The 25211-nt window shown below is 55.6% G+C and overlaps 1 protein-coding gene and 2 long non-coding RNA genes across 5 annotated transcripts; 1 reads left to right on the forward strand and 2 right to left on the reverse strand.

Moving 5' to 3' along the window:
- Positions 1 to 1545: 1545 nt before the first annotated feature.
- Positions 1546 to 9429, forward strand: LOC139586929 (SH3 and multiple ankyrin repeat domains protein 1-like). Its single transcript, XM_071420613.1, has 3 exons — positions 1546 to 1670; positions 3561 to 5946; positions 8077 to 9429. Exons 2-3 carry the CDS (start codon positions 5882 to 5884, stop codon positions 8660 to 8662), a joined length of 651 nt encoding a protein of 216 aa, XP_071276714.1. The 5' UTR covers positions 1546 to 1670; positions 3561 to 5881; the 3' UTR covers positions 8663 to 9429.
- On the reverse strand, positions 6959 to 7923 carry LOC139586930 (uncharacterized). The gene is made up of 3 exons (XR_011678087.1): positions 7855 to 7923; positions 7188 to 7556; positions 6959 to 7026 (listed from the first exon to the last, which is right to left on the reverse strand). It is a non-coding gene; the product is annotated as an uncharacterized lncRNA (long non-coding RNA).
- A 12333-nt stretch (positions 9430 to 21762) lies between the features above and the next one.
- LOC139586925 (uncharacterized) lies at positions 21763 to 23004 on the reverse strand. 3 transcript variants are annotated; one of them, XR_011678081.1, is made up of 5 exons: positions 22798 to 23004; positions 22606 to 22637; positions 22464 to 22541; positions 22113 to 22432; positions 21763 to 22017 (listed from the first exon to the last, which is right to left on the reverse strand). It is a non-coding gene; the product is annotated as an uncharacterized lncRNA (long non-coding RNA). The 3 variants fall into 3 exon arrangements; XR_011678080.1 differs by having other exon boundaries at positions 21763 to 21936; positions 22032 to 22432; positions 22464 to 22637; XR_011678082.1 differs by lacking the exon at positions 22113 to 22432 and having other exon boundaries at positions 22464 to 22637.
- Positions 23005 to 25211: the final 2207 nt, after the last annotated feature.

Consider the following 25211-nt stretch of genomic DNA (forward strand, 5'->3'; position numbering starts at 1 on the left):
CGGGCGAAATTCAGGTGTAATTCAGGCACTATTTGGGTAAAATTTGGGTGAAATTTGGGTGAAATTCAGGCGCTGTTTTGTGAAATTCAGGCAAAATTCAGGCTCTATTGGGGAGAAATTCAGGTGAAATTTGGGGAAAATTCAGGTGCTATTTGGGTAAAATTCAGGTGAAATTCAGGCACAATTTGGATGAAATTCAGGCGAAATTGAGGTGATATTGGGTGAAATTGAGGTGTTATTTGGGTGAAGTTCAGGTGTAATTCAGGCGAAATTCAGACGCTTTTGGGTGAAGTTTGGGTGAAGTTTGGGTGAAATTCAGGTGAAATCAGGTGAAATTCAGGCACTTTTTGGTGAAATTCAGATGAAATTCAGGCGCAATTTGGGTGAGATTCAGGCACAATTTGGGTGAAATTTGGATGAAATTCAGGTGAAATTCAGGCGCAATTCAGGCGTTCTTTGGGTGAAGTTTAGGTGTAATTCAGGCGAAATTCAGATGCTTTTTGGGTGAAATTCGGGCAAAATTTGGGGAAAATTCAGGCGCTATTTGGTGAAATTCAGGGGAAATTCAGGCGTTATTTGGGGTGAAATTCAGAGGAAATTCAGGCAATATTTGGGTGAAATTCAGAGGAAATTCAGGCAATATTTGGGTGAAATTTGGGCAAAATTCAGACGCTGTTTGGGTGAAATTCAGGCAAAATTCAGGCTCTGTTGGGGAGAAATTCAGGTGAAATTCAGGCACAATTTGGATGAAATTCAGGCGAAATTGAGGTGATATTTGGGTGAAATTGAGGTGTTATTTGGGTGAAGTTCAGGTGAAATTCAGGTGTTATTTGAGTGAGTTCAGGTGAAATTCGGGTGAATTCGGGTGAAATTCAGGCGTTCTTTGGGTGAAGTTCAGGTGTAATTCAGGCGAAATTCAGGCGCTTTTTGGGTGAAATTTGGGTGAAATTCAGGTGAAATTCAGGTGAAATTCAGGCGATATTTGGGGAAAATTCAGGTGTTATTTGGGTGAAATTCAAGTGAAATTCAGCTAAATTTGGGGAAAATTCAGGTGGTATTTGGGTGAAGTTCAGGCAAAATTCAGGCGCCATTTGGGTGAAATGCGGGGGAAATTCAGGGCGAAATCAGGCGCTATTGAGGTGAAATTTGGGTGAAATTCAGGTGAAATTCAGGCGCTTTTTGGGTGAATTCGGGTGAAATTCAGGTGCTATTTGGGTGAAGTTCAGGTGAAATTCGGGTGAAATTCAGGCGCTATTTGGGTGATATTTGGGTGAAATTCAGGTGAAATTGAGGTGAATTCAGGCGCCATTTGGTGAAATTCAGGTAAAATTCAGGCGTTATTTGGGCGAAATTCGGGTGAAATTTGGGCGAAATTCGGGTAAAATTCAGGCGCTTTTTGGGTGAATTCAGGTAAAATTCAGGCGCTTTTTGGGTGAAACTCAGGTAAAATTCAGGCGTTATTTGGGTGAAATTCGGGTGAAATTCAGGTAAAATTCAGGCGCCTTTTGGGTGAAATTCAGGCGCTTTTTGGGTGAAATTTGTGTGAATTTCCATTTTCCCCTCCCCAGGCTCCGTTTGAGTCCCACCGGGTGGGGCCGGGCGGCTTCGATCGCCCCTTCCTGCCCCCGGGCCCCCCCCACCGGGCTGATGCCTGCGCCAGAAATCCATCGGTGCGTCCGGAATTTCGGGAATTTCGGGAAATTTGGGGCATTTTTGGGCCTTTTTGGGGTTTTTTGTTTATTTTGGGTTTTTTTGTTGGTTTGGGGTGGGTTTTTTGGGTTTTTTTTTTTGGTTTTTCTTTTAGTTTTTTCCCGTTTTTCACCCTTTCCCCCCAAACTCACGGCGCTGATGTTGAATGTTTTAATTAATTTTGAATAATTATTTCTTATTAATGATTTTAAGTATATTTTAGGAATTATTTTAACAATTCATTGTCATAATAGATTTTTAATAACGATTTCTAAACTTCAACTTTAATCATTTTAATAATTATTTATTAATTTTAATTTTAATAATTTATTAAATTATTTATTTGATTATTTAATTTATTTATTAGTTGTAATATTATTATATATGTAGTTTAATTTTAAAATTTTAATAATTTTAATAATTATTTTATTAGTGGAATTCATAATTAATTGTTAATCATTACTTTAAATAATCGATTATAATAATTACTTCTTATTGATATATTTAATAATAATTTTTAATCTTGATTTTATTAATAAATTTTAATATTTAATAATTAATAATTTTTATGGCATTTTAATAGCGAATCTTGAGTAACCAATTTTTAATCATTAATTTTCACGCTTCATTTTGATGGTGCATTATCAAGAACTAACTTTTAACAATGACTTTTTATTAATAAATTCTAATGATTTAATTTTCTGCATAATTATTAACAGTGAAGTTTTTAATGAATAATTATTAATAGCTAAGCTTTTAACTAATAATTAATAGTTAATTAAGAAGAAATAATACATAATTCATTAATAATTAATATAATAATTAATAGTTAATAATAAATGATTGATAATGAATAGTTAAAAATTAAGAATCAATTATTATTAAATTAGTATTTAATAATAAATAATTAATATTATAATTTATAATTTATAATTAATAACTAATAATCAATAATTAATAATAAATAATTATTCGGTAATAATAAATAATAAACGATTAAGAATTAAGAATATATTACTAATAACTTAATAATTAATAATTAACCGTTAATAATACACTATTAATACTTAATGATTAATGGTTATTCATTATTGTATAATGATTAATTATTATTAAGTAATGATTAATAGTTAATAATTAACAATTTATAGTTAATAAGGAATGATTAATAATTAGTCAATGATTAATGATTAATTATTGAGTAATAGTTAATAATTAACAATTAATAGTTAATAAGGAATTATTAATAATTAATCAATGATTAATGACTATTAATTATTGAGTAATAGTTAATAATTAACAATTACTAGTTAATAAGGAATGATTAATAATTAATGATTAATGATTATTAATTATTGATTAATAGTTAATAATTAACAATTAATAGTTAATAAGGAATGATTAATAATCAATGATTAATGATTATTAATTATTAATAGTTAATAATTAGCAAGTAATAGTTAATAAGGAATGATTAATAATTAATCAATGATTAATGATTATTAATTATTGATTAATAGTAATAAAAATAAATAATAAATAATAAATAATAAATAATAAATAAATTGATAGATTGATTAATTGATCGATTAATTGATTAATTAACGAATTAATTATTAATTGGCGGTTCGGGAATTAAGAGTTAATAATGAATGATTAATAATTAATCAATGATTAATGATTATTAATTATTGATTAATAGTTAATAAAAATTAAATAATAAATAAGTAACAAGTAATAAGTAATAAATAATAAATAATAAATAACAAATAATAAATAAATTGATAGATTGATTAATCGATCGATGAATTGATCGATCGATCGATCGATTAACTAATTAATGATTAATTGGCGGTTCCTGTCTCCCGCAGGTGCCCCCGAGGAGGAGCGGCCGTTCCTGGCTCCGCCCCCCGGCCGCTTCAGCCGCAGCCTCTCGGTGCCCGGCTCGGACGAGATCCCCCCTCCCCCCACCACCTCCCCCCCCGAGCCCCCCTACACCGCCCCTCCCCCCCCCAGCCCCCGACACGCCCCGGGAGGGGGAGGGGCCGTGGCGGGGGGGGGTGGGGGAGGGGGCGCCCTGGCGCCTTTACAACCTGGGGGGGGGGGGGCGGGGGCGGCGCGGGCGGGGGGAGGGGCGGCGGGGGCCCCCCCAAGCCCCTGCGGCGCAAGGGGCCCCTGGTGAAGCAAACCAAGGTGGAGGGGGAGGGGCAGGGAGGGGGAGGGGCAGGGGGAGGGGCAGGGGGCGGGGCCTCGCTGGGCGGGGGAGGGGCCCCGGCCGACAAAAGCTCTATCGCGATACCCACGATCGTCGTCAAGGCCCCCTCGACCTCCAGCTCGGGCCGCTCGAGCCGCGGCAGCAGCGTGGAGGCCGAGGGGGGAGGGGTGGGAGGCGGGGGGAGGGGCGGCCTCGACCCCCGATGGACCCGCAGGGGTGGGGGGTGGGGGTCGGGGGTGGGGGAGGGGTCGGGGGTCCTCAGGGCGGGGGTGGGGCCGCCCCGCCCCCCGCCATGGCCCCGCCCCCTTCGCAGGGTTTGGATTTCACCTCCCAGTTCGGGGCGGCGCTGGTGGGGGCGGGGCGCAGGGAGTGGGGGGGCGGGGCGTCGCTCCGCGCTCTTCCTCAGCACCGAGGAGGATGAGGAGGGGCTGGTGGGCGGGGCTCCGGGAGGAGGGGGCGGGGCCTTGGGCCCTCCCCCCGCCCAGCCGCGATTACGTCACTCCAAAAGCATCGACGAGGGCATGTTCGTGGCCGGTGGGGGAGGGGCGGGGGCGGAGCCTTTCCCCGCCCCCACCCGCGGCTACCGAGGGGGAGGGGCCAGAGGAGGGGCCGGGGGGCGGGGCAGCGCCTTCAGCAGCGTGGGAGGGGGCGGGGCGGGAGGCGCGGCCCCGCCCCCGCTGCACCCGGGGGCGGCGCCAGTTCACCCCAGTATGGGCCCCGTTCACCCCAGTATGGGCCCGGTGCACCCCAGTTTGAGCCCGGTGCACCCCAGTATGGGCTCGGTGCACCCCAGTTTGTCCCCGGTGCACCCCAGTTTGTCCCCAGTCCATCCCAGTTTGTCCCCGCTCCATCCCAGTCTGAGCCCCGTGCGCGCCCCTCCCCCGCCCGGCTCCTGCCGCGTCCTCCCCCCCCTCCGCCCCCTCCCCCCTCCTCCTCCCCTTTCCCCAACCTGGGGGGGCTCCACGGGGGCCTCCCCCCCCCCATGCACGCCCCTCCCCCCGCCGGCTCCGCCCCCTCCCCCCCTCCACCACCCCGGTCTGGGGGGGGATGGGCGCCCTCGGAGCCGGGGGCGGAGGAGGGGTCGGGGTTCGCTCCCTCCCCCTTTTGGGCGGGGTCTCCTCCCTGCACCTCTCGGGCCCGCCCACTCTGCCCAAGGCGCCCCCTCCCCAAAAATACCCCGCCCCCCCCCCCCGCCAGCCCCTCCCGCCGCCTCGAGCCCCTCTGGGGGGGAGGGGGGCGCCGAGGGCCGCGTCCGCTTCTCCGACGGTGGGGGAGGGGGTCTCGGTGGGTGGGGGAGGGGTCGGAGGGGGGGGGGTCTCCCCTCCTCTCCCCTTCCCCCCCCCCGCCCCCTCGGTGGACGCGGACGAGGAGCTGCTGCTGGCCGAGCCCCTCCCCCCCTCCCCTGGAATTCGCCAACAGCTTCGAGGCCCCGCCCCCACCGCACCCCGCCGGGGCCGCCCCTTCCCCCCCCGCACCCGGACGGGGCCCCTCCCCCCGCCGCCCCCCCCACCGCCATGGGCGGGGGAGGGGACTCGGCCACCTCCAGCCTGACCTCGTACGACAGCGAGGTGGCCACGCTGACCCAGGGCGGCGGGGGGAGGAGGGGCGGGGGGCGGGGCCACCACCCACGACCCCCCGCCGAGGGGGAGGGGGCGGGGCGGGGTTGGGCGGGGGAGGGGCGGTCCTGGGGGGCGGTGCCCAGGAGGGGGGCGGCGGAGGCGGGTGACGGACTCGGGCATCGAGGAGCCCGACAGCCGCAGCAGCAGCGACCACCCCCCCGAGCTGGGGGAGGGGCCGGACGGGGGCGGGGCCGCGGGGGAGGGGCGGAGGGGGGGGCGGGGCCGGGTGGTGCTGAGGGGGGGCAGGGGAGGGCAGGAGTGGGGGGGGAGCGGGGGCGGGGAGGAGGCGGTGCCGCCCCTGCCCCTCCCCCCGCTGGCGCTGCCCCTCCCCCCCCCCCAGCAGGGCCCGCGCGGGGGGATGGGCGCGGCCGCCGCCTCCTGGAGCCGCGCGGGACTCGAGGGAGGATTCGCGGGGAGGCTCAGGTGAGGGGGCGGGGCCTGAGGCACACCTGGGGGCGGGGCATCCATCACATCGGGGGCGGGGCTTCCATCACAGCCTGGGGGCTGGGATTAGCACCTGGGGCGGGGGCTTGAGACACACCTGGGGTTGGGCTTCCATCACATCGGGGGCGGGGCTTGAACACCTGGGGGCGTGGCTTCCATCACAGCCTGGGGGCTGGGATTAGCGCCTGGAGGCGGGGCTTGCAGAACACCTGGGGTGGGGCTTAGCACCTGGAGGCGGGGCTTCCATCACACCTGGGGGCGGAGCTTCCAGCACATCGGGGGCAGGGCTTAGCACCTGGGGGCGGGGCTTGCAGAACACCAGGGGCGGGGGTTAGCACCTGGGGGCGGGGCTTCCATCTCAATTGGGGGCAGGTCTTAGCGCCTGGAGGCGGGGCTTCCATCCATCACACCTGGGGGCGTGGTTTCCATCACACCTGGCGAGGGGCGGGGCTTGAGGCACACCTGGGGTGCCCATCACACTTGGGACACCTGGGGGGCGTGGCTTCCATCATACCTGGGGGCGTGGCTTCCACCACACCTGGGACACCTTGGGGGGGGTGTGGCACCCATCACACCTGTGATACCTGAGCCACCACACCTGTGACATCACACCTGTGATACCTGAGCCACCACACCTCTGACATCACACCTGTCACACCTGTGACATCACACCTGTGATACCTGAGCCACCACACCTCTGACATCACACCTGTCACACCTGTCACACCTGGGACATCACACCTGTCACACCTGAGCCATCACCTGGGACACACCTGGGACATCACACCTGTGACACGTGTCACACCTGAGCCATCCATCTCACCTGGGACACACCTGTGACATTGATGGCATGGATGGGCCAGTGACACCTGTGACACACCTGTGACACACCTGTGGCACACCTGGCACCTGCTGCATGGATTGAAGGAGCACCCATTGTACCTGGCACCTGCTGCATGGGCTTGGGGGCTGGGGCACACCTGTGACACACCTGGCACCTGCTGCATGGATTGGAGAGGCCATCACACCTGTGCCACACCCATTGCACCTGTGACACAACTGTGACACACCCGTGACACACCCGTGACACACCTGGCACCTGCTGCACCTGCTGCACCTGCTGCATGGATCCGGGAGGGGGGCATCGCACCTGTGGCACACCTGTGGCACCTGTGGCACACCTGTGACATCTGCTGCATGGATGGGGGGGTCCATCACACCTGTGGCACACCTGTGGCACACCTGGCACCTGCTGCATGGACTGGAGGGCACCCATCACACCTGTGGTACCTGTGACATCTGTGGCACACCTGGCATTCTGTGCATGGTTTTGGGGGTCATCCGTTGCACCTGTGACACACCTGTGACACAACTGTGGCACACCTGGCACTCTGTGCATGGGCTTGGGGGGTATCGCACCTGTGGTACCTGTGGCACACCTGTGACACACCTGTGGCACACCTGTGACACACCTGTGACACACCTGTGACACACCTGTGGTGGCCGTTGCATGGATTGGGGTGGGTGTCACACCTGTGGTGTCTCTCACACCTGTGCCCATCACACCTGTACTGCACTTCTCACCTGTTCTCACCTGTATTTCACCTGTTTTCACCTGTTCCTCACCTGTACCACACTTCTCACCTGTTCCTCACCTGTACCTCACCTGTATCACACCTGTCCTCACCTGTACCTCACCTGTTCTTCACCTGTTCCTCACCTGTCCTCACCTGTATCTCACCTGTACCACACTTCTCACCTGTATCTCACCTGTATCTCACCTGTTCTCACCTGTAACTCACCTATATCTCACCTGTTCTCACCTGTAACTCACCTTTATCTCACCTCTACCTCACCTGTCCTCACCTGTATCTCACCTGTTCTCACCTGCATCTCACCTGTCCTCACCTGCATCTCACCTGCATCTCACCTGTTCCTCACCTGTATCTCACTTGTTCTCACCTTTATCTCACCTGTTCCTCACCTTTATCTCACCTGTCCTCACCTGTCCCCACCCACCGGGTGTGTTTGGGTTGACGGGCAGGGCGTGGGCGTGTCCCCCACCCCTCCCCCCTCTCTAACCCCTCCCCCTTTCCCCTTCCCCCACAGGCTCACGGACTCCGCCCCTCCCCCCTCCTCCTCCACCAAGCCCCTCCCCCCAACCTCCGCCCTCTTCCCCCATTGGCCGCCGCCCCCTCCCAAACCCTCGGTGGGCGTGGCCGTGGGCGGCGACCTGGACGTGCGCCCGCCCCTCCGGCGCGCGCCGAGCCCCGCCCCTCCCCCCTCGGAGCGCCGCGGAAGCCCCGCCCCCCGCCCCGCCTCCCTGCCCACCTTACCCGCGGCTCACCTGTACGGGGGAGGAGGAGGAGGAGGAGGCGGCGGCGGCTCCGCCTCTTACCTGGAGCTGCGCTCGCTGTCCCCGCCCCGCGCCGCCACCGCCTCGTCCCTCGCCGGCCCCGCCGCCCCGCCCAAGCCTTTTGGGGCGAAACCTTTGGCTTTTTGGAGCAAGTTCGACGTGGCGGACTGGCTGGAGTCGCTGAACCTGGGCGAGCACCGGGCGCGCTTCCTGCACAACGAGATCGACGGCACGCACCTGCCCGCGCTCACCAAGGAGGATTACATCGACCTGGGCGTCACCCGCGTCGGGCACCGCATGAACATCGACCGCGCCCTGCGCCTCTTCCTCGAGAGGTGATGGACGCGCACCTGAGCACCTGGAGGGGCGGGGAAAAGGGGGCGGGGTCCTTCGGTGCCAGCGGGAGGGGGAGGCGGGGAGGTGCTGAGGAGGGACCCTCAGGTGCGGGGCTGGAAGCTTCAGGGGCCGGGGTGAGAGCCTCAGGTAGCCGGGAGGGATGGCCAGGTGTGAGGGAGGGACCCTCAGGTGTGAGGGAGAAACTCCCAGGTGTCAGGGGGAGACCTTCAGGTACCGAGGAGGGAACCCCAGGTGTGAGGGGGAGACACCCAAACACCGGGGTGAGAGCCTCAGGTGCCAGGGAGGGACCCCCAGGTGTGAGGGGGAGACTCTCAGGTACCAGGGAGGGACCTTCAGGTACTGGGGAGAGACTCCCAGGTGTGAGGGAGGGACCCCCAGGTAGCCGGGAAAGAGGGGGAGAGGGGGGAGGTGAGTGTGCAACGGGATCCAGGTGTGCAACGGGATCTGGACTTAAGACTGTGAAGGGATCCAGGTGTGCAACGGGATCCAGGTGTGCAACGGGATCCAGGTGTGCAATGGGATCCGGGTGTAAAATGGGATCTCAGTGTGCAACGAGATCCGAGTGTGCCACAGGATCCAAATGTGCAACGGGACCCAGGTGTAAAATGGGATCCAGACATGGGAATGTGATAGGATCCGAGTGTGCAACAGGATCCAGGTGTGCAAGGGGATCTGAGTGTGCCACAGGATCCAGGTGTGCAACGGGATCCAGATGTGCAACGGGATCCAGATGTGCAACAGGATCCGGACTTAAGACTGTGAAAGGATCCGAGTGTGCAACGGGATCCAGGTGTGCAATGGCACCCGAGTGTGCAATGGGATCCAGACATGGGAATGTGATAGAATCCAGGTGTGCAACCGGATCCAGGTGTGCAATGGGATCTGGACTTAAGACTGTGAAAGGACCCGAGTGTGCAACAGGATCCAGGTATAAAATGGGATCCAGGTGTGCAACGGGATCCAGGTGTGCAACGGGATCTGGATTTAAGACTGTGAAGGGATCCAAGTGTGCAACAGGATCCAGGTGTGCAGTGAGATCCAAGTGTGCAATGGGATCCAGGTGTAAAATGGGATCCAGACATGGGAATGTGATAGGATCTGAGTGTGCAACGGGATCTGAGTGTGCCACAGGATCTGGACTTAAGACTGTGAAAGGACCCGAGTGTGCAACGGGATCCAGGTGTGCAACGGGATCCAGGTGTGCAATGGGATGCGGGTGTGCAAGGGGGTGTGGATATGGGGATGTAGCCGGATCCGAGTGTGCAACGGGATCTCAGTCTGCACCCCAGTCCCGGTGTGCAACAGGGTCTAGGCTCGAAATAGGATCTGAGTGTGCAATGGGATCCCAGTGTGCAACAGGACCCAAGTGCACCCTGGGACCCGAGTGTGCAAGGGAACCTGGGCGTGCGAGGGACCCTGGGCGTGCCAGGGGCTGTGGGCGTGCAAGGGGGCGCGTGCGTGGGCGTGCGGCGGGCGCTGAGTGTGCAACGGGACGTGGACAGCGGGCGCCGGGACGTGGACGTGGGCATCCGGTGGGACGTGAGCGTGCAACGGGAGCTGAGTGTGCAACAGGAGATGGACATGGGCGCCCGGCGGGATCTGAGCGTGCAACAGCGGAAGCTGAGCGTGCAACGGGAGCTGGAGGCGCAGCGGAGGCTGAGCGTGCAACAGGAGCTGAGCGTGCAACGGGAGGTGGAGATCCAGAGGAAGCTGAGCGTGCAACAGGAGCTGGGCGTGCAACGGCAGCTGGAGCTGGGCGTGCAATGGGCGGAGCCGGGCGTGCAAGGAGCGCCGATGGCGCCGTGGGACGTGGAGATGGGCGTGCAACAGGAGCTGGGAGTGAGCGTGCAAGGACACGCGGGCGTGCAACAGGAGCCGTACGCGGCGCCGGACACGGAGCCGGGCGTGCAATGGGAGCCGGGCGTGCAAGGGGAGCTCCTGGGCGTGCAACAGGCGGCGGAGGCGGGCGTGCAACAGGACGTGATTGTGCAAGAGGCGATGATTGTGCAAGAGGCGATGATTGTGCAACGAGACGCGAATGTGGCGCAGGACCCAGGCGTGCAAGAGGCGCCGAGCGTGCAACGGGAGGCGCAGCCGGGCGTGCAAGAGCCCCTGGGCGTGCAAGGGGATGTGGGAGTGTGAGCGGGCGTGCAAAGGGGGGGGTGGGAGCCCCCTCCCGGCCGGGCACGCGCGTGTGCAAGGCTCGAACACGCGCGTGGGGGTGATGGCGGCCCCGTGCACGCGCGTGTGCGAGGCCCTCACGCTCACTCTCACGCGTCCCTTGCACGCTCACGCGCGTGTCACACACTCACAATGTGCCCTTGCACGCTCACGCGCACTCCTTGCACACTCGCAGCCGCTCTGACACGCCTTGCACACTCACAACTGGCACTGAGCCGCCCCTTGCACACTCGCAGCTTTCCCCTTGCACATCCACTGACCCACACCCACACGCAGCCCTTGCACACTCACACCCCCTCTCACACGCAGCCCTTGCACACTCATGACTCGCACACCCACCCATCCTCGCACACTCATTGACCCGTCCTTGCACACTCGCCCCTCCCCCTCACACGCACTCACACCGCCTTGCACGCTCGTGTGCAACCACACTCCCCCTTCCCTTGCACACTCACCGACTCTTCCCCGCACACCCACTCACACCCCCTCGCACACGCGCGTGCAACACGCTCGCCCCTCCCCTTGCACACTCACCGTCTCCCCCTTGCACGCTCGTGTGCAACCACCACACTCGCCCCGCCCCCCTCGCTCACTTTCCCCTCCCCCCCTTGCACACGCGCGTGCCCCCCCTCCTCGCACACGCGCACTGAGCCACTCCCCCCTCCCCCACCTTTGCACACGCGCGTGCCCCTCCCCCCCCCGTGCCACTCCCCCCCGCCCGTGCCCCGCATGCGCACGGGCCCCGCCCCTCCCCCCCAGTGCCCCTCCCCCCTCTCTCTAAGGGCTCTCTCAGGGTCGTCGCCCCTCCCCCAGCCCCGCCCCAAGCCCCTCCCCCTCCCCTTAAAGAGGCAACGACCCCCACTCGAATGTCTTCCAGCGCCCCTCCCCCACCCCCATCCCCCCCCCAATCCCCCCAAAAAACCACCCCAGGGTGGGGGAGGGGCGCACCCCAAACCCCTCCCCCCACCCCCAATAATTCACTGTGACCCTCCCCCCCCCTCCCCCACCGCGCACACACAAAACAGGGGGGGCGGGGGGAGGGGCGAGGTTCCAGCCCCTCCCCCCACCCGCCAAAGCCCCTCCCCCCAACCCCAACAAGCCCCGCCCCCTCTCTTTTTTCCCCCTCCCCCACTTATAAAGTTAAACCCCGCCCCCACCCTCTCAATGCCCCGCCCCCATCCCTTCAATGCCCCTCCCCCACCCCCAAAGCGCTGCCGAGCTGCCCCTCCCCCACCCTGCGCCCCTCCCCCTCCCCCCCCCCGCGCAGCGGCTCGGGTGTAATTACGGGATAATTAATTAATAATTCAGTAATTAATTAATAATTAACGAATTCATTAATGAACAGACGGACGCCTTCTGGAATTTTCTTTGCCGTGGATGGGGGGGGGGGAGGGGGAGGGGCTGGGAGTGCAAAAAGGGGCGGGGCCGAATGTGCAAAAAGGGGGGTGGGGAGGGGGTGGCGTGGCCATGTGGGTGTGCAAGGGGGGGTTCTTGTTCACACGCGTGTGCAAGGGCGGAGCTTGGCCACGCCCCTTCCTGGACCACGCCCATTTTCGTGGCCACTCCCCCTTTCAACAGCGCCCCCGTAGGTGTGGCCCCGCCCTCTCTTTGAGGCCACGCCTCCTTGTTTTGCCACGCCCCCTTTGGGCACAACACTCCCTCGTTTGACCACGCCCTCTTTAAAGGCCTCGCCCTTTCCTTTGTGACCACGCCCCCTCATTTGGGACAACGCCCCCTTTTTTGCCCCGTCCTCCTTTTGGACCGCGCCCTCTCCTTTTTTGGAAATTCCTTCTCCTGAAGGCCACGCCCCCTTGTTTGGGCCACGCCCTCAAGCACCTCCTATAGAGATCACCCCAAAGACCCCACAGACCCCATAGACACCCCCAGATACCCCAGAAACCCCCAGACCCCCCAAATCCGCTCCAAAATCCCCCAAAAGACCCCCACGAGTTCCCCCACGGACCCCCAGAATTGCGCCCAATAATTCCCCCATAGACCCCGACAGACGCCCCCATAAATCCCCCATAGACCCCCCAATAATCCCCCAATAATCCCCCCATAGTCCCCCCAATATTCCCCCCACAGACCCCCCATAGACCCCCCATAATCCGCCACAGTCCCCCCAATAATTCCCCCATAGACCCCCACAGGCGCCCCAATATTCCCCCCACAGAACCCCCCAATAACCCCCCCAAATAATTCCCCATAGCCCCCCCAAATATTCCCCCCAATAATCCCCCCAATAATTCCTCATAAACCCCCCCATAGCCCCCCAATAATCCCCTCAATAGCCCCCATAAAGCCCCCAATAATTCCCCTATAGCTCCCCAAAATCCCCCCAATAATCCCCCCCAAAATCCGCCCAAAATCCCCCCAAAATTCGCCCATAGCCCCCCAATAATGCCCCCATAAACCCCCCCATAGCCCCCCAAAATCCACCCATCAATTCCCCGAAAATCTCCCCATAAATCCCCCAATAATCCCCCCAAACCCCCCCCATAAATCCCCCATAGCCCCCCAAATAATCCCCCAACATCTCCCCATAAATCCCCCAATAAACCACCCAAATCCCCCCCAAAACCCCCCCATAAATCCCCCATAGCCCCCCCAAATAATCCCCCAAAATCCCCCCATAAATCCCCCATAGCCCCCCAAATAATCCCCCCAAAATCTCCCCATAAATTCCTCCATAGCCCCCATAAATCCCCCTTAGCCCCCCCCGAAAATCCCCCATAAATCCCCCAATAATCCCCCCATAAATCTCCCCATAGCCCCCCAAGAATCCCCCCATAAATCCCCCCATAAATCCCCCCCAAAATCCCCCATAAATCCCCCAATAATCCCACCATAATCCTCCCAAAATCCCCCAATAATAGTCCCAATAAATCCCCCAATAATCCCCCCCAAATTCCCCCATAAATCCCCCCAAAATCCCCCATAAATCCCCCATAAATCCCCCATAAATCCCCCAATAATAGTCCCACAAAATCCCCCACAGCCCCCCAATAATCCCCCCATAATCCCCCCAAATCCCCTTAAATTCCCCCATAAACTTCCCCATAGCCCCCCAATAATCCCCCCCCAAATCCCCCCATAGCCCCCCAATAATCCCCCCAAAAATCCCCCATAAATCCCCCTACAGCCCCCCAATAACACCCCCAATAATCCCCCACAAATTCCCACAAATCCCCCCATAAATTCCCCCAAAATCCCCCCCATAAATCCCTCAAAATCCCCCCCATAATCCCCCATAAACTCCCCCCCAAAATCCCCAAAATCCCCCCCAAATCCCCCCCAAAATCCCCCTCGCCGCCCCCTCCCCGATATCGCCGGGCGGAGCCGAATCCTCTCGGCACCTGCCGGCCGCTCTCGGCCCCTCTCGGCTCCCATCGGCTCCTCCCGGCCACCTTCGGCACCGCTCGGCTGCGGTTCGGGCCGGTTCGGCTCCGCTCGGTGCCTCTCGGGCCGGTTCGGCTCCGCTCGGTGCCTCTCGGGCCGGTTCGGCTCCGCTCGGTGCCTCTCGGGCCGGTTCGGCTCCGCTCGGTGCCTCTCGGGCCGGTTCGGCTCCGTTCGGCTCCGCTCGGGCCGGCAGGTGAGCGGGGCCCGGCCGGAGGGACCGCGGGGTCCGGGGGGGGGGCGGGGGGAGATTTTGGGGGGATTTTGGGGGTTCAGGTGGGGGGGGCAGGTGATGGGGGGCAGGTGGGGGGGGGAGAGGGGTGGGGTTGATTTTGGGGGGCGGTTTTGGGGGTTCAGGTGTGGGGGGCAGGTGATGGAGAGCGGTTTTGGGGGGTGCAGGTGTTGGGGTTCAGGTGTGGGGTGCAGGTTTTGGGGTTCAGGTGTGTGGGGTTGATTTTGGGGGGCGGTTTTGGGGGTTCAGGTGTGGGGGGCAGGTGATGGGGAGCGGTTTTGGGGGGTGCAGGTGTGTGGGGCAGGATTTGGGGGGCGCTTTTGAGGGGTTCAGGTGTGGGGGTTCAGGTGTGTGGGGCTGATTTTGGGGTGATTTTGGGGGTGAAGGTATTGGGGTTCAGGTGTGGGGTGCAGGTTTTGGGGTCATTTTGGGGGTTCAGGTGATGGGGGCGGCTTTGGGGGTTCAGGTGTGTGGGGCAGGTGATGGAGAGCGGTTTTGGGGTGCAGGTATTGGGGTACAGGTGTGGGGGGCAGGTGATGGAGAGCGGTTTCGGGGTGCAGGTATTGGGGGTTCAGGTGTGCAGAGCTGATTCTAGGGGGGATTTTGGGGTTCAGGTGTGTGGGGCTGATTTTAGGGTTAAGGTGGGCGGGGCTGATTTTGGGGTGCAGGTTTGTGGGACAGGATTTGGGGGGGCAGTTTTGGGAGGACAGGTGTTGGGGTTCAGGTGTGTGGGGCTCATTTTAGGAGGGGATTTTGGGGGTGCAGTTTTGGGGGTTCAGGTGTGTGAGGGATGCAGGTTTGGGGCCTGATTTTGGGGTGCAGGTGATGTGGGACAGGTAGGGAGGTGATTTTTGGGGTGCAGATGGGGTTCAGGTGTGTGGGGCTGATTTTAGGAGGGGATTTTGGGGGTGCAGTTTTGGAAGGGGAAAATTTTCGGGGTCGTTTTGGGGGTGCAGGTATTGGGATTCAGGTGTGTGATGGATGCAGGTTTGGGAGCTGATTTTGGGGTGAGGATTTTGGGGGCTGATTTTGGGGTTCAGGTGTGGGGTGAACAGGAATTGGTGGCGGTTTTGGGGTGCAGGTGTTGGGGTGCAGGTGTGTGAGGGATGCAGGTTTTGGGGTTCAGGTGATGGGGCTGATTTGGGGGTTCAGGTGTGTGGGGCAGGTATTGGGGTGATTTTGGGGGTGGTTTTGGGGTGCAGGTGTTGGGGTTCAGGTGTGCGGGGCTGATTTGGGGGTTCAGGTGTTTGGGGTGGGGATTTTGGGGTTCAGGTGTGCAGGGCTGATTTTAGGGCAGGGATTTTGGGGGTTCCAGTGTGTGGGGCAGGTGATGGGTGCAGGTTTTGGGGTGAGGATTTTGGGGAGATTTTGGGGTTCAGGTGTTTGGGTCAAGTTTGGGGAGGGGATTTTGGGGGCTGATTTTGGGGTTCAGGTGTTTGGGGTGGGGATTTTGGGGTTCAGGTGTGTGAGGCTGATTTTGGGGTGCAGGTATTGGGGTTCAGGTGTGGTGCAGGTATTGGGGTGATTTTGGGGGTTCGGGCGTGTGGGGCTGATTTTGGGGTGGGGATTTTGGGGTTCAGGTGTTTGGGGTGGAGATTTTGGGGGGCAGTTTTGGGGTCACTTTTGGGATCATTTTGGGGTCACTTTTGGGATCATTTTTGGGTCATTTTGGGGCCATTTTTGGGGCCATTTTGGGGTCAATTTTGGGGTCACTTTTGGGTCATTTTGGGGTCACTTTTGGGGTAATTTTTGTGGTAATTTTGGGTCATTTTGGGATCACTTTTGGGATCATTTTGGGGTCAGTTTTGGGGGTCACGGGGTCACTTTTTGGGGCCATTTTGGGGTCACTTGGGGTCAGTTTTTAGGCAATTTTTGGGGTAATTTTGGGGTCATTTTTGGGGTCACTTTTGGGGTGTCTCCCCCTCATTTTTGTCCCCCCTCCCCCCCACAGGTGACGCGAGGGGCCCCCCCTGGCCCCGCCCTCCATGGCCCGGCCCCGCCCCCCCCCTCCCCCCCCCCCGGGCCCCTCTGACCCCCCCCAAAGTCGGGAGACCCCAAAGGTGAGAGGGGGCGGGACCTAAATGGGCGTGGCTCAAGGGGGAGGGGCTTAAAGGGGTGGGGGTCTGAGGGGAGGAGCTTAAAGGAAGGTGGGTGGGTGGAGCCTAAAGGAGGTGGGGTTTGAAAGGGGGAGGGGCTTCAAAGGGTGGAGGTAGAGGGGAGGGGTTTAAGGGGCGGGGCTAAAATGGGAGGGGGTTAAATGGGAGTGGTTAAAGTGGGAGGGGCTTAAATGTGTGTGGCTAAAGGGGCGGAGCTAAAAGGGGTGGAGCTTAAATGGGCGGGGCTTAAAGGGAGGGGCTTTAACGGGAGGGGCTTAAGAGGGTGGGGTCAATGGGAGGAGCTTAAGGGGAGGAGCTTAACAAGGTGGGGCTTAAATGGGTGGGGCTTAAGCGGGACCACGGTGGGAGGGGCTAAAGTGGGAGGGGCAAAAAGGGGAGGGGCAAAAAGGGGAGGGGCTGGGCCAGGTGTGCCCAGGTGTGCCCAGGTGTGTTGGGCACCATTTTTTTTGCACTGGCCACAACCAGGGTCTACGAGGAGAATTTTCCCCACATTTTTCCCCCATTTTTGCCCATTTTTCCATGGTTTTATCCCATTTTTTCACCCCCATCCATGGATCACGACCAGGATGGTTTTTCCACTTTTTTTTCCCCAATTTTTCCCATTTTGCCCCCACTTTTTCCACATTTTCCCCCTCAATTTTCCCCATTTTTTCGTCATTCCTCCCCCTCATTTTTTCCCATTTTTTCCCCATTTTTCCCCTTTTTTACCCATTTTTTATTTAGGCCATGTCCAGGGACTGCACGGAGAACGTTTTTCCATATTTTATCCATATTTACCCCAAATTTCCGCATTTTCCCCCATTTTTTCACTGCACCCAGAAATCCCAAAAATCTCATTTTCCCCCCCATTTTTTTCCCCAATTTTTCCCATTTTTGCCCCATTTTTTTCCCTATTTCCAGGCCACACCTGGAGACAACAAGGAAGACATTTTATCCATATTTTTATCCATATTTTTATCCATATTTTTATCCATATTTTTATCCATATTTTCCCCAAATCTCCCAATTTTTTCAGGATATCTGGGCATCCCAAAAATCTCATTTTTCCACCCATTTTTTCCCAATTTCCCCTGTTTTTTCCCCATTTTTCAGGCCATGTCTGGGGACCACGAGGTGAACATTTTTCCTATGTTTACATCCTTTATTTTACCCATATTTTCTCCATATTATCCCCAAATTTCCCCGTTTTTTCAGGATATCTGGGCATCCCCAAAACCCCCATTTTCTGCCCATTTTTTCCCAATTTCCCTTGATTTTTCTCCTTTTTTTAGTCCATATCTGGGGACTACGAAGTGGACGTTTGCCGCATTATTTCATCCGTATTTTATCCATCTTTTTCCCAAATTTCCCCTTTTTTCTCCATTTTTTCACCATATCTAGAAATCCCCAAAATCTGATTTTCCCCTCTTTTTTTTCCCATTTTTTCCCCATTTTTTCTCATTTTTTCTCATTTTTTCTCATTTTTTGTCATTTTTTTCCCCATTTCCAGACCCCATCTAGAGACAATGAGCAGGACATTTTTTCGATATTTTATCCACATTTTCCCCAAATTTCCACATTATCCCCCCATTTTTTCAGAATACCCAAAAATCTCATTTTCCCCTCCATTTTTCCCCAATTTCCCGTGTTTTTCCCCATTTTTTAGGCCATGTCTGGGCACTACGAGGAGAACGTTTATCCTATACTTTTATCACTGTGTATTTTCTCTATATTTTCCACATTTTCCCCAAATTTCCCCATTTTTTCACCATATCCCAAAAATCACAAAAAATCTCATTTTCCCCCCATTTTTTCCGAATTTTTCCCCCCATTTTTTTCCCCATTTTCCCCCTTTTCCAGGCCAGTCTGGGCAGTATGAGGAGAACCTTTTCCTTCATATTTTCCCCAAATTTCCACATTTTTCCCCTGTTTTTTCACCACACCTAGAAATCCCCAAAATCTCATTTTCCCGCCCATTTTTTCCCAATTTCCCGTGTTTTTTCCCCATTTTCCAGGCCATGTCCGGGGACTCTGAGGGGGACGTTTGCCGCATGGTGTCATCTGTATTCTCTTCATATTTTCCCCAAATTTCCACATTTTCCCCCCGTTTTTTCACCACGCCCGGAAATCCCAAAAATCTCGTTTTCCCGCCCGTTTTTTCCCAATTTCCCGTGTTTTTACCCCGTTTCCCAGGCCATGTCCGGGGACTACGAGGAGGACGTTTGCCGCAGCGCGCTGCGCCTGGTGCACGAGCTCTGCTTCGCCCCCCGCGCCCGCCCGCCCCACGCCCGCTGCCTCGAGTTCACCGACCTGCTGCGGCACCGCGGGCACCCCCGGCCGGCCGATACAGGTATGGGCACCTGGGCACACCTGGGCACAGCTGGGCACACCTGGGCACAGCTGGGCACACCTGGATACACCTGGGCACACCTGGAGATATGTATGGACACACCTGGGCATAGCTGGGCACACCTGGGTACAGGTACAGCACACCTGGGCACACCTGGGCACACCTGGAGATATGTATGGACACACCTGGGCACACCTGGGCACACCTGGGTACACCTGGGTACAGGTACAGCACACCTGGGCACACCTGGGTACACCTGGGTTACACCTGGGTACACCTGGACACAAGTACAGTGCACCTGGGCACACCTGGGCACACCTGGGCACACCTGGGTACAGGTACAGCACACCTGGGCACACCTGGGTACACCTGGGTTACACCTGGGTACACCTGGGTTACACCTGGGTTACACCTGGGTACACCTGGGCACACCTGGGCACAGATGGGTACAGTGCACCTGGGCACACCTGGGTACAGCTGGGGACACCTGAGTACACCTGGGCACACCTGGAGATATGTATGGACACACCTGGGTTACACCTGGGCACACCTGGGTTACACCTGGGCACACCTGGGCACACCTGGGTACAGGTACAGCACACCTGGGCACACCTGGGTACACCTGGGATGGGTATGGATACACCTGCACACACCTGCTCCGGCACCGCGGGCATCCCCAGCCAGCCGATACAGGTATAGCACACCTGGGCACACCTGGGCACAGCTGGGTTACACCTGGGCACACCTGGACACAAGTACAGTGCACCTGGGCACACCTGGGCACACCTGGGTACAGGTACAGCACACCTGGGTACAGGTACAGCACACCTGGGCACACCTGGGCACACCTGGGTACACCTGGGCACACCTGGGTACACCTGGGTACACCTGGGATGGGTATGGACACACCTGATTTTGGATAATTTTGTCCCCCCCCAGAGGTTTTGGTGTCTCTGCTCTCTGTCCTTGTCACCTCCTGCGGCCTGGTCCTGCTGGGGGTTTGGGGCAATCCTGGCTGGATTTTGGTCAAACATGGCTGCATTTTTGTGATTTTTTTATTTGATTTTTACGGATTTTTTGTCGATTTTTCTGGATTTTGTGTAGATTTTGGGTTGAATTTGGGTGATTTTGGGTCTCTCTCCTCCCCAGAGGTGTTGGTGTCTCTGCTCTCTGTCATTGTCACCCTCTGCGGCCTGGTCCTGCTGAGGGTGTTTGGGTGGATTTGGGTGAATTTCTGTGAATTCTGGGTGGATTTTGAACAATCCTGGGTCGATTTTTTTTGTTATTTTTGTGAATTTTGGATGGATTTTTCTGAGTTTTGGTGAATTTTGGATAATTTTGTCCCCCCCAGAGGTGTCGGTGTCTCTGCTCTCTGTCATTGTCACCTCCTGCGGCCTGGTCCTGCTGAGGGGGTGGGACAAGCCTGACTGGATTTTGGTCAATCCTGGGTCGATTTTTGTGATTTTTGATTTGATTTTTACGGATTTTTTGTCGATTTTTCTGGATTTTGTGTAGATTTTGGGTTGAATTTGGGTGATTTTGGGTCTCTCTCCTCCCCAGAGGTGTCGGTGTCTCTGCTCTCCGTCATCGTCACCCTCTGCGGCCTGGTCCTGCTGGGGGTGTTTGGGTGGATTTGGGTGAATTTCTGTGAATTCTGGGTGGATTTTGATCAATCCTGGGTGGATTTTTCAGGATTTTTTGGATAATTTTGGATGGATTTTATTGAAATTTGGTTAATTTTGGGTGATTTTCCCCCCCAGAGATGTCTGTGTCACTGCTCTCCGTCATCGTCACCTCCTGCAGCCTGGTCCTGCTGAGGGGGTGGGACAATCCTGGCTGGATTTGGGTCAATCTTGGCTGGATTTTTTTGGTTATTTTATTGAATTTTGGTTGGATTTTTCTGTTTTGGTTAATTTTGGTTAATTTTGGTAAATTTTGTCCCCCCCCCAGAGGTGTCGGTGTCTCTGCTCTCTGTCATCGTCACCTCCTGCGGCCTGGTCCTGCTGAGGGGGTGGGACAAGCCTGACTGGATTTTGGTCAATCTTGGCTGGATTTTTGTGATTCTTGAGTGGATTTTTGCAGATTTTGTCTACATTTTTGTGATTTTTGGGTTAATTTTGGGTTGAATTTGGGTGATTTTGGTAAATTTTGTCCCCCCCAGAGGTGTCGGTGTCCCTGCTCTCTGTCATCGTCACCTCCTGCGGCCTGGTCCTGCTGGGGGTTTGGGGCAATCCTGACTGGATTTTGGTCAATCCTGGGTGGATTTTTTTGGTTGTTTTATTGAATTTTGGGTTGAATTTGGCTGATTTTGGTCAATTCTGTCTCCCCCCAGAGGTGTCGGTGTCGCTGCTCTCCGTCATCGTCACCTTCTGCGGCCTGGTCCTGCTCGGCGTCTCCCTCTTCGTCTCCTGGAAGCTCTGCTGGGTCCCCTGGCGCCACAAGGGGGGGTCCCGGGGGGGTCCCCCCGAGGAAAGACCCCCCCCAAGGCCTGGGGGGGGTGGGAGGGGCTCCGGGCCCTTTTGGGGACCCCCTCCCCGACCGGGGGGACCCCCCCGAGCCCCCCCCCGAGCGCTGCTACCTGGACATGGGGCCCTGCCCCGAAATTGGGGGGGGGGTCCCGGGGCTTGGCCCCGCCCCTCCCCCCGCCCCTCCCCCTCCCCGGCTCCGGACCCCCCCAGGGTCCCCCCGAATTTGGGGGGGACGGTGGGGGAGGGGCGGGGGGGCTGCCCAGCGTCCCCTCACAGCAGCTCGGGGGGGGGATGGGCGGCAGGTAAGGGGGGGGGGGCGTGGGGGGGGGGGGTTGGGGGCGTTTGGGGACATTTGGGGACATTTGGGGACATTTGGGGACATTTGGGATAATGGGGGGTTTGGGGACATCTGGGGACATCTGGGGACATTTAGGGACATTCTCTAACCCCAAATCCTCCATCCCAAAACCATCTCAAACCTCAAATCCTCAAGCCCAAAATCACCCTTAACTCCAAATCCATGACCCCAAAACCTTCTCTAACCCAAATCACCCATCCCAAAACCACCTCTAACCCCAAATCCATGACACCAAATCCCCTAAATCCCCCAAATCCTCCATCCCAAAACCATCTCTAACCCCAAATCCCCATCCCAAAACCATCTCCAACCCCAAAACCCTGACCCCAAAAGTGTCTCTAACCCCAAAACCCCCATCCCAAAACTATCCTTAACCCCAAATCCCTCACCCCGAAACCTTCTCTAACCCCAAATCCATGACCCCAAAACCATCCTTAACCCCAAATCCCTCATCCCAAAACCTTCTCCAACCCCAAAACTTCCATCCCAAAACCATCTCTAACCCCAAATCCCTCACCCCGAAACCTTCTCTAATCCCAAATCCATGATCCCAAAACCATCCTTAACCCCAAAATCTCCATCCCAAAACGATCTCTAACCCCAAAACTGTGACTCCAAAACCATCTCTAACCCCAAATCCCCCATCCCAAAACCATCTCTAACCCCAAACCCTGACCCCAAAAGTGTCTCTAACCCCAAAACCTCCATCCCAAAACCTTCTCCAACCCCAAATCCATGACCCCAAAACCATCCTTAACCCCAAATCCCTCACCCCAAAACCTTCTCCAACCCCAAATCCCTCACCCCAAAAGCTTCTCTAACCCCAAATCCTCCATCCTGAAACCATCTCTAACCCCAAATCCATGACCCCAAAACCTTCTCTAACCCCAAAACCTCCATCCCAAAACCATCCTTAATCCCAAAACTGTGACTCCAAAACCATCGCTAACCTCAAATCCCCCATCCCAAAACCATCTCTAGCCCCGAGTCCTCCACCCCAAATCCCCTAAATCCCCCAAATCCTCCATCCCAAAACCTTCTCTAACCCCAAATCCCCCATCCCAAGACCTTCTCCAACCCCAAAACCTCCATCCCAAATCCCTAAATCCCCCAAATCCTCCATCCCAAAACCTTCTCTAACCCCAAATCCATTACCCCAAAACCTTCTCCAACCCCAAATCCCCCATCCCAAAACCATCTCTAACCCCAAAACCCTGACCCCAAAAGTGTCTCTAACCCCAAAACCCCCATCCTGAAACCATCTCTAACCCCAAATCCATGACCCCGAAACCTTCTCCAACCCCAAATTCCCCATCCCCAATCCATCCCTAACCCCAAGTCCTCCACCCCAAATCCCCTAAATCCCCCAAATCCTCCACCCCAAAACTTTCTCTGACCCCAGATCCCCCACCCAGAAAACATCTCAAACCCCAAATTCCCCATCCCAAAACCATCCTTAACCCCAAAACCGTGACCCCAAAACCATCCTTAACCCCAAAACTGTGACTCCAAAACCATCACTAACCCCAAATCCTCCATCCTGAAACCCTCTCTAACCCCAAATCCATGACCCCAAAACCTCCAACCCCAAATCCCCCATCCCAAAACCATCTCTAGCCCCAAGTCCTCCACCCCAAATCCCCTAAATCCCCCAAATCCTCCACCCCAAAACCATCCCTAGCCCCAAGTCTTCCATCCCGAATCCCCCAAACCCCCCAAATCCTCCATCCCAAAACCTTCTCTAACCTCAAATCCCCCACCCAAAAACCATCTCAAACCCCAAATCCCCCACCCAAAAACCATCTCAAACCCCAAATCCTCCACCCCAAAACCTTCTCCGACCCCAGAACTCTTCTCCCCAGCTCATCGCTGCCCCCGGTCCCCGAGGAGCCCCCTGCCCACCTGGGCCAGATCCAGCCCGAGCTCTACGGCCCCGCCGGTGACCCCGAGCCGGGCGGTGCCCGGGGCGGTGGCCCCGGCGGTGGCCCCGGGGGCGGCTCCGGCGGCGTCCCCGCGTCCCCTCCGTGCGGCCGCCTCCAGGTGTCCCTGCGCTACTCGTACGGCTCCCAGCAGCTCCTGGTGCGCGTCCTGCGCGCCCGGGACCTGCCGGCCAAGGACTCCAACGGCTTCTCGGACCCCTACGTGAAGATCTACCTGCTGCCCGACCGCAAGAAGAAGTTCCAGACCAAGGTGCTGAGGAGGACGCTGAACCCCGAGTGGGACGAGACCTTCAGCTTCGGGGTGCCCTTCGCCGAGCTGCCGGCGCGGCGGCTGCACTTCAGCGTCTACGACTTCGACCGCTTCTCGCGGCACGACCTCATCGGGCAGGTGGTGATGGACAACCTGCTGGAGGCGGCCGAGGCGCGGCCCGAGGTGGCCATCTGGAGGGACATCCAGGAGGGGACGGGGGTGAGTGGACATTTGAAATTGTGGGGAGCCCCAAAAAAATTGTGGGGAGCACCAGAGAGATCCAAAACTCCATAAAAAAGGGTTGTGGGACAGGTGAGATGAGCAGGTGGTGCTGGAGAACCTTCTGGAGGTGGCCACCTGGAGGGACATCCAGGAGGGGACGGGGGTGAGTGGACGCTGGAATGGTGGGGAGCCCATGAGGAACGCCAAAAAGATTCCAAAACTCCTAAAAAATCCAAGAAAAAACCCCATAAAAACCCAAAAAATTCATGGGGTAAATGGTGCTGTAGAACCTTCTGGAGATGGTCACCAGAGGGACATCCAGGAGGGGACGGGGGTGAGCGGACAATGAAATCTCGGGGAACCCGCGAGGAGAAAGGAAGGACCCCAAAAGACCTGAAAATTCCATAGGAAAGGGTCATGGGACAGGTGAGGTGAGCAGGTGGTCCTGGAGAACGTTCTGGAGATGGTTGTTCAAGGTTGTTCAAGGACATTGAAATTATGGGGAACCCATGGGGAACCCCAAAAGATTCCAAAACTCCTAAAAAGTCCTGGAAAAACCCCAGAAAAAAAATGCAAAAAGATCATGGGAGAGGTGTTGCGGGAGAACCTTCTGGAGATGGTCACCAGAGGGACATCCAGGAGGGGATGGGGTGAGTGGGCACTGAAATGGTGGGGAGCCCCAAAAAGACCCCAAAACTTCTAAAAAATCTCAAAAAAATCCCAGAAGAAACCCAAAAAATTCATGGGGTAAATGGTGCTGGAGAAGCTTCTGGAGATGGTCACCAGAGGGACATCCAGGAGGGGACGGGGGTGAGTGGACAATGAAATCTCGGGGAACCCGTGGGGAACATCACAAAGACCCCAAAACTCCTAAAAGATCCCAGAAAAAACCCCGGAAGTCCGTGAGAAAGGTGGTGCAGGAGAACCTTCCAGAGATGGTGACCCACGGTACCCACCTGTCTGGAGGTGACACCTGGAGGCACCTGTCCCACCTGTCCCTGTCCCCGCATCTCTGCTCACCTCTCACCTGTCCCTCAG

The sequence above is a fragment of the Agelaius tricolor genome, unplaced genomic scaffold (genome assembly GCF_023055355.1).
Source record: "Agelaius tricolor isolate 1412-34295 unplaced genomic scaffold, bAgeTri1.0.p SCAF_153, whole genome shotgun sequence".
Classification (NCBI taxonomy): domain Eukaryota; kingdom Metazoa; phylum Chordata; class Aves; order Passeriformes; family Icteridae; genus Agelaius; species Agelaius tricolor.

Bases quoted from the DNA above. Each gene is read 5' to 3' on its own strand.
- LOC139586929 (XM_071420613.1), top strand. From the start codon at position 5,882: ATGGGCGCGGCCGCCGCCTCCTGGAGCCGCGCGGGACTCGAGGGAGGA. The intron at 5,947-8,076 runs GTGAGGGGGCGG...CTTCCCCCACAG, and splicing joins GGATTCGCGGGGAGGCTCAG to GCTCACGGACTCCGCCCCTC.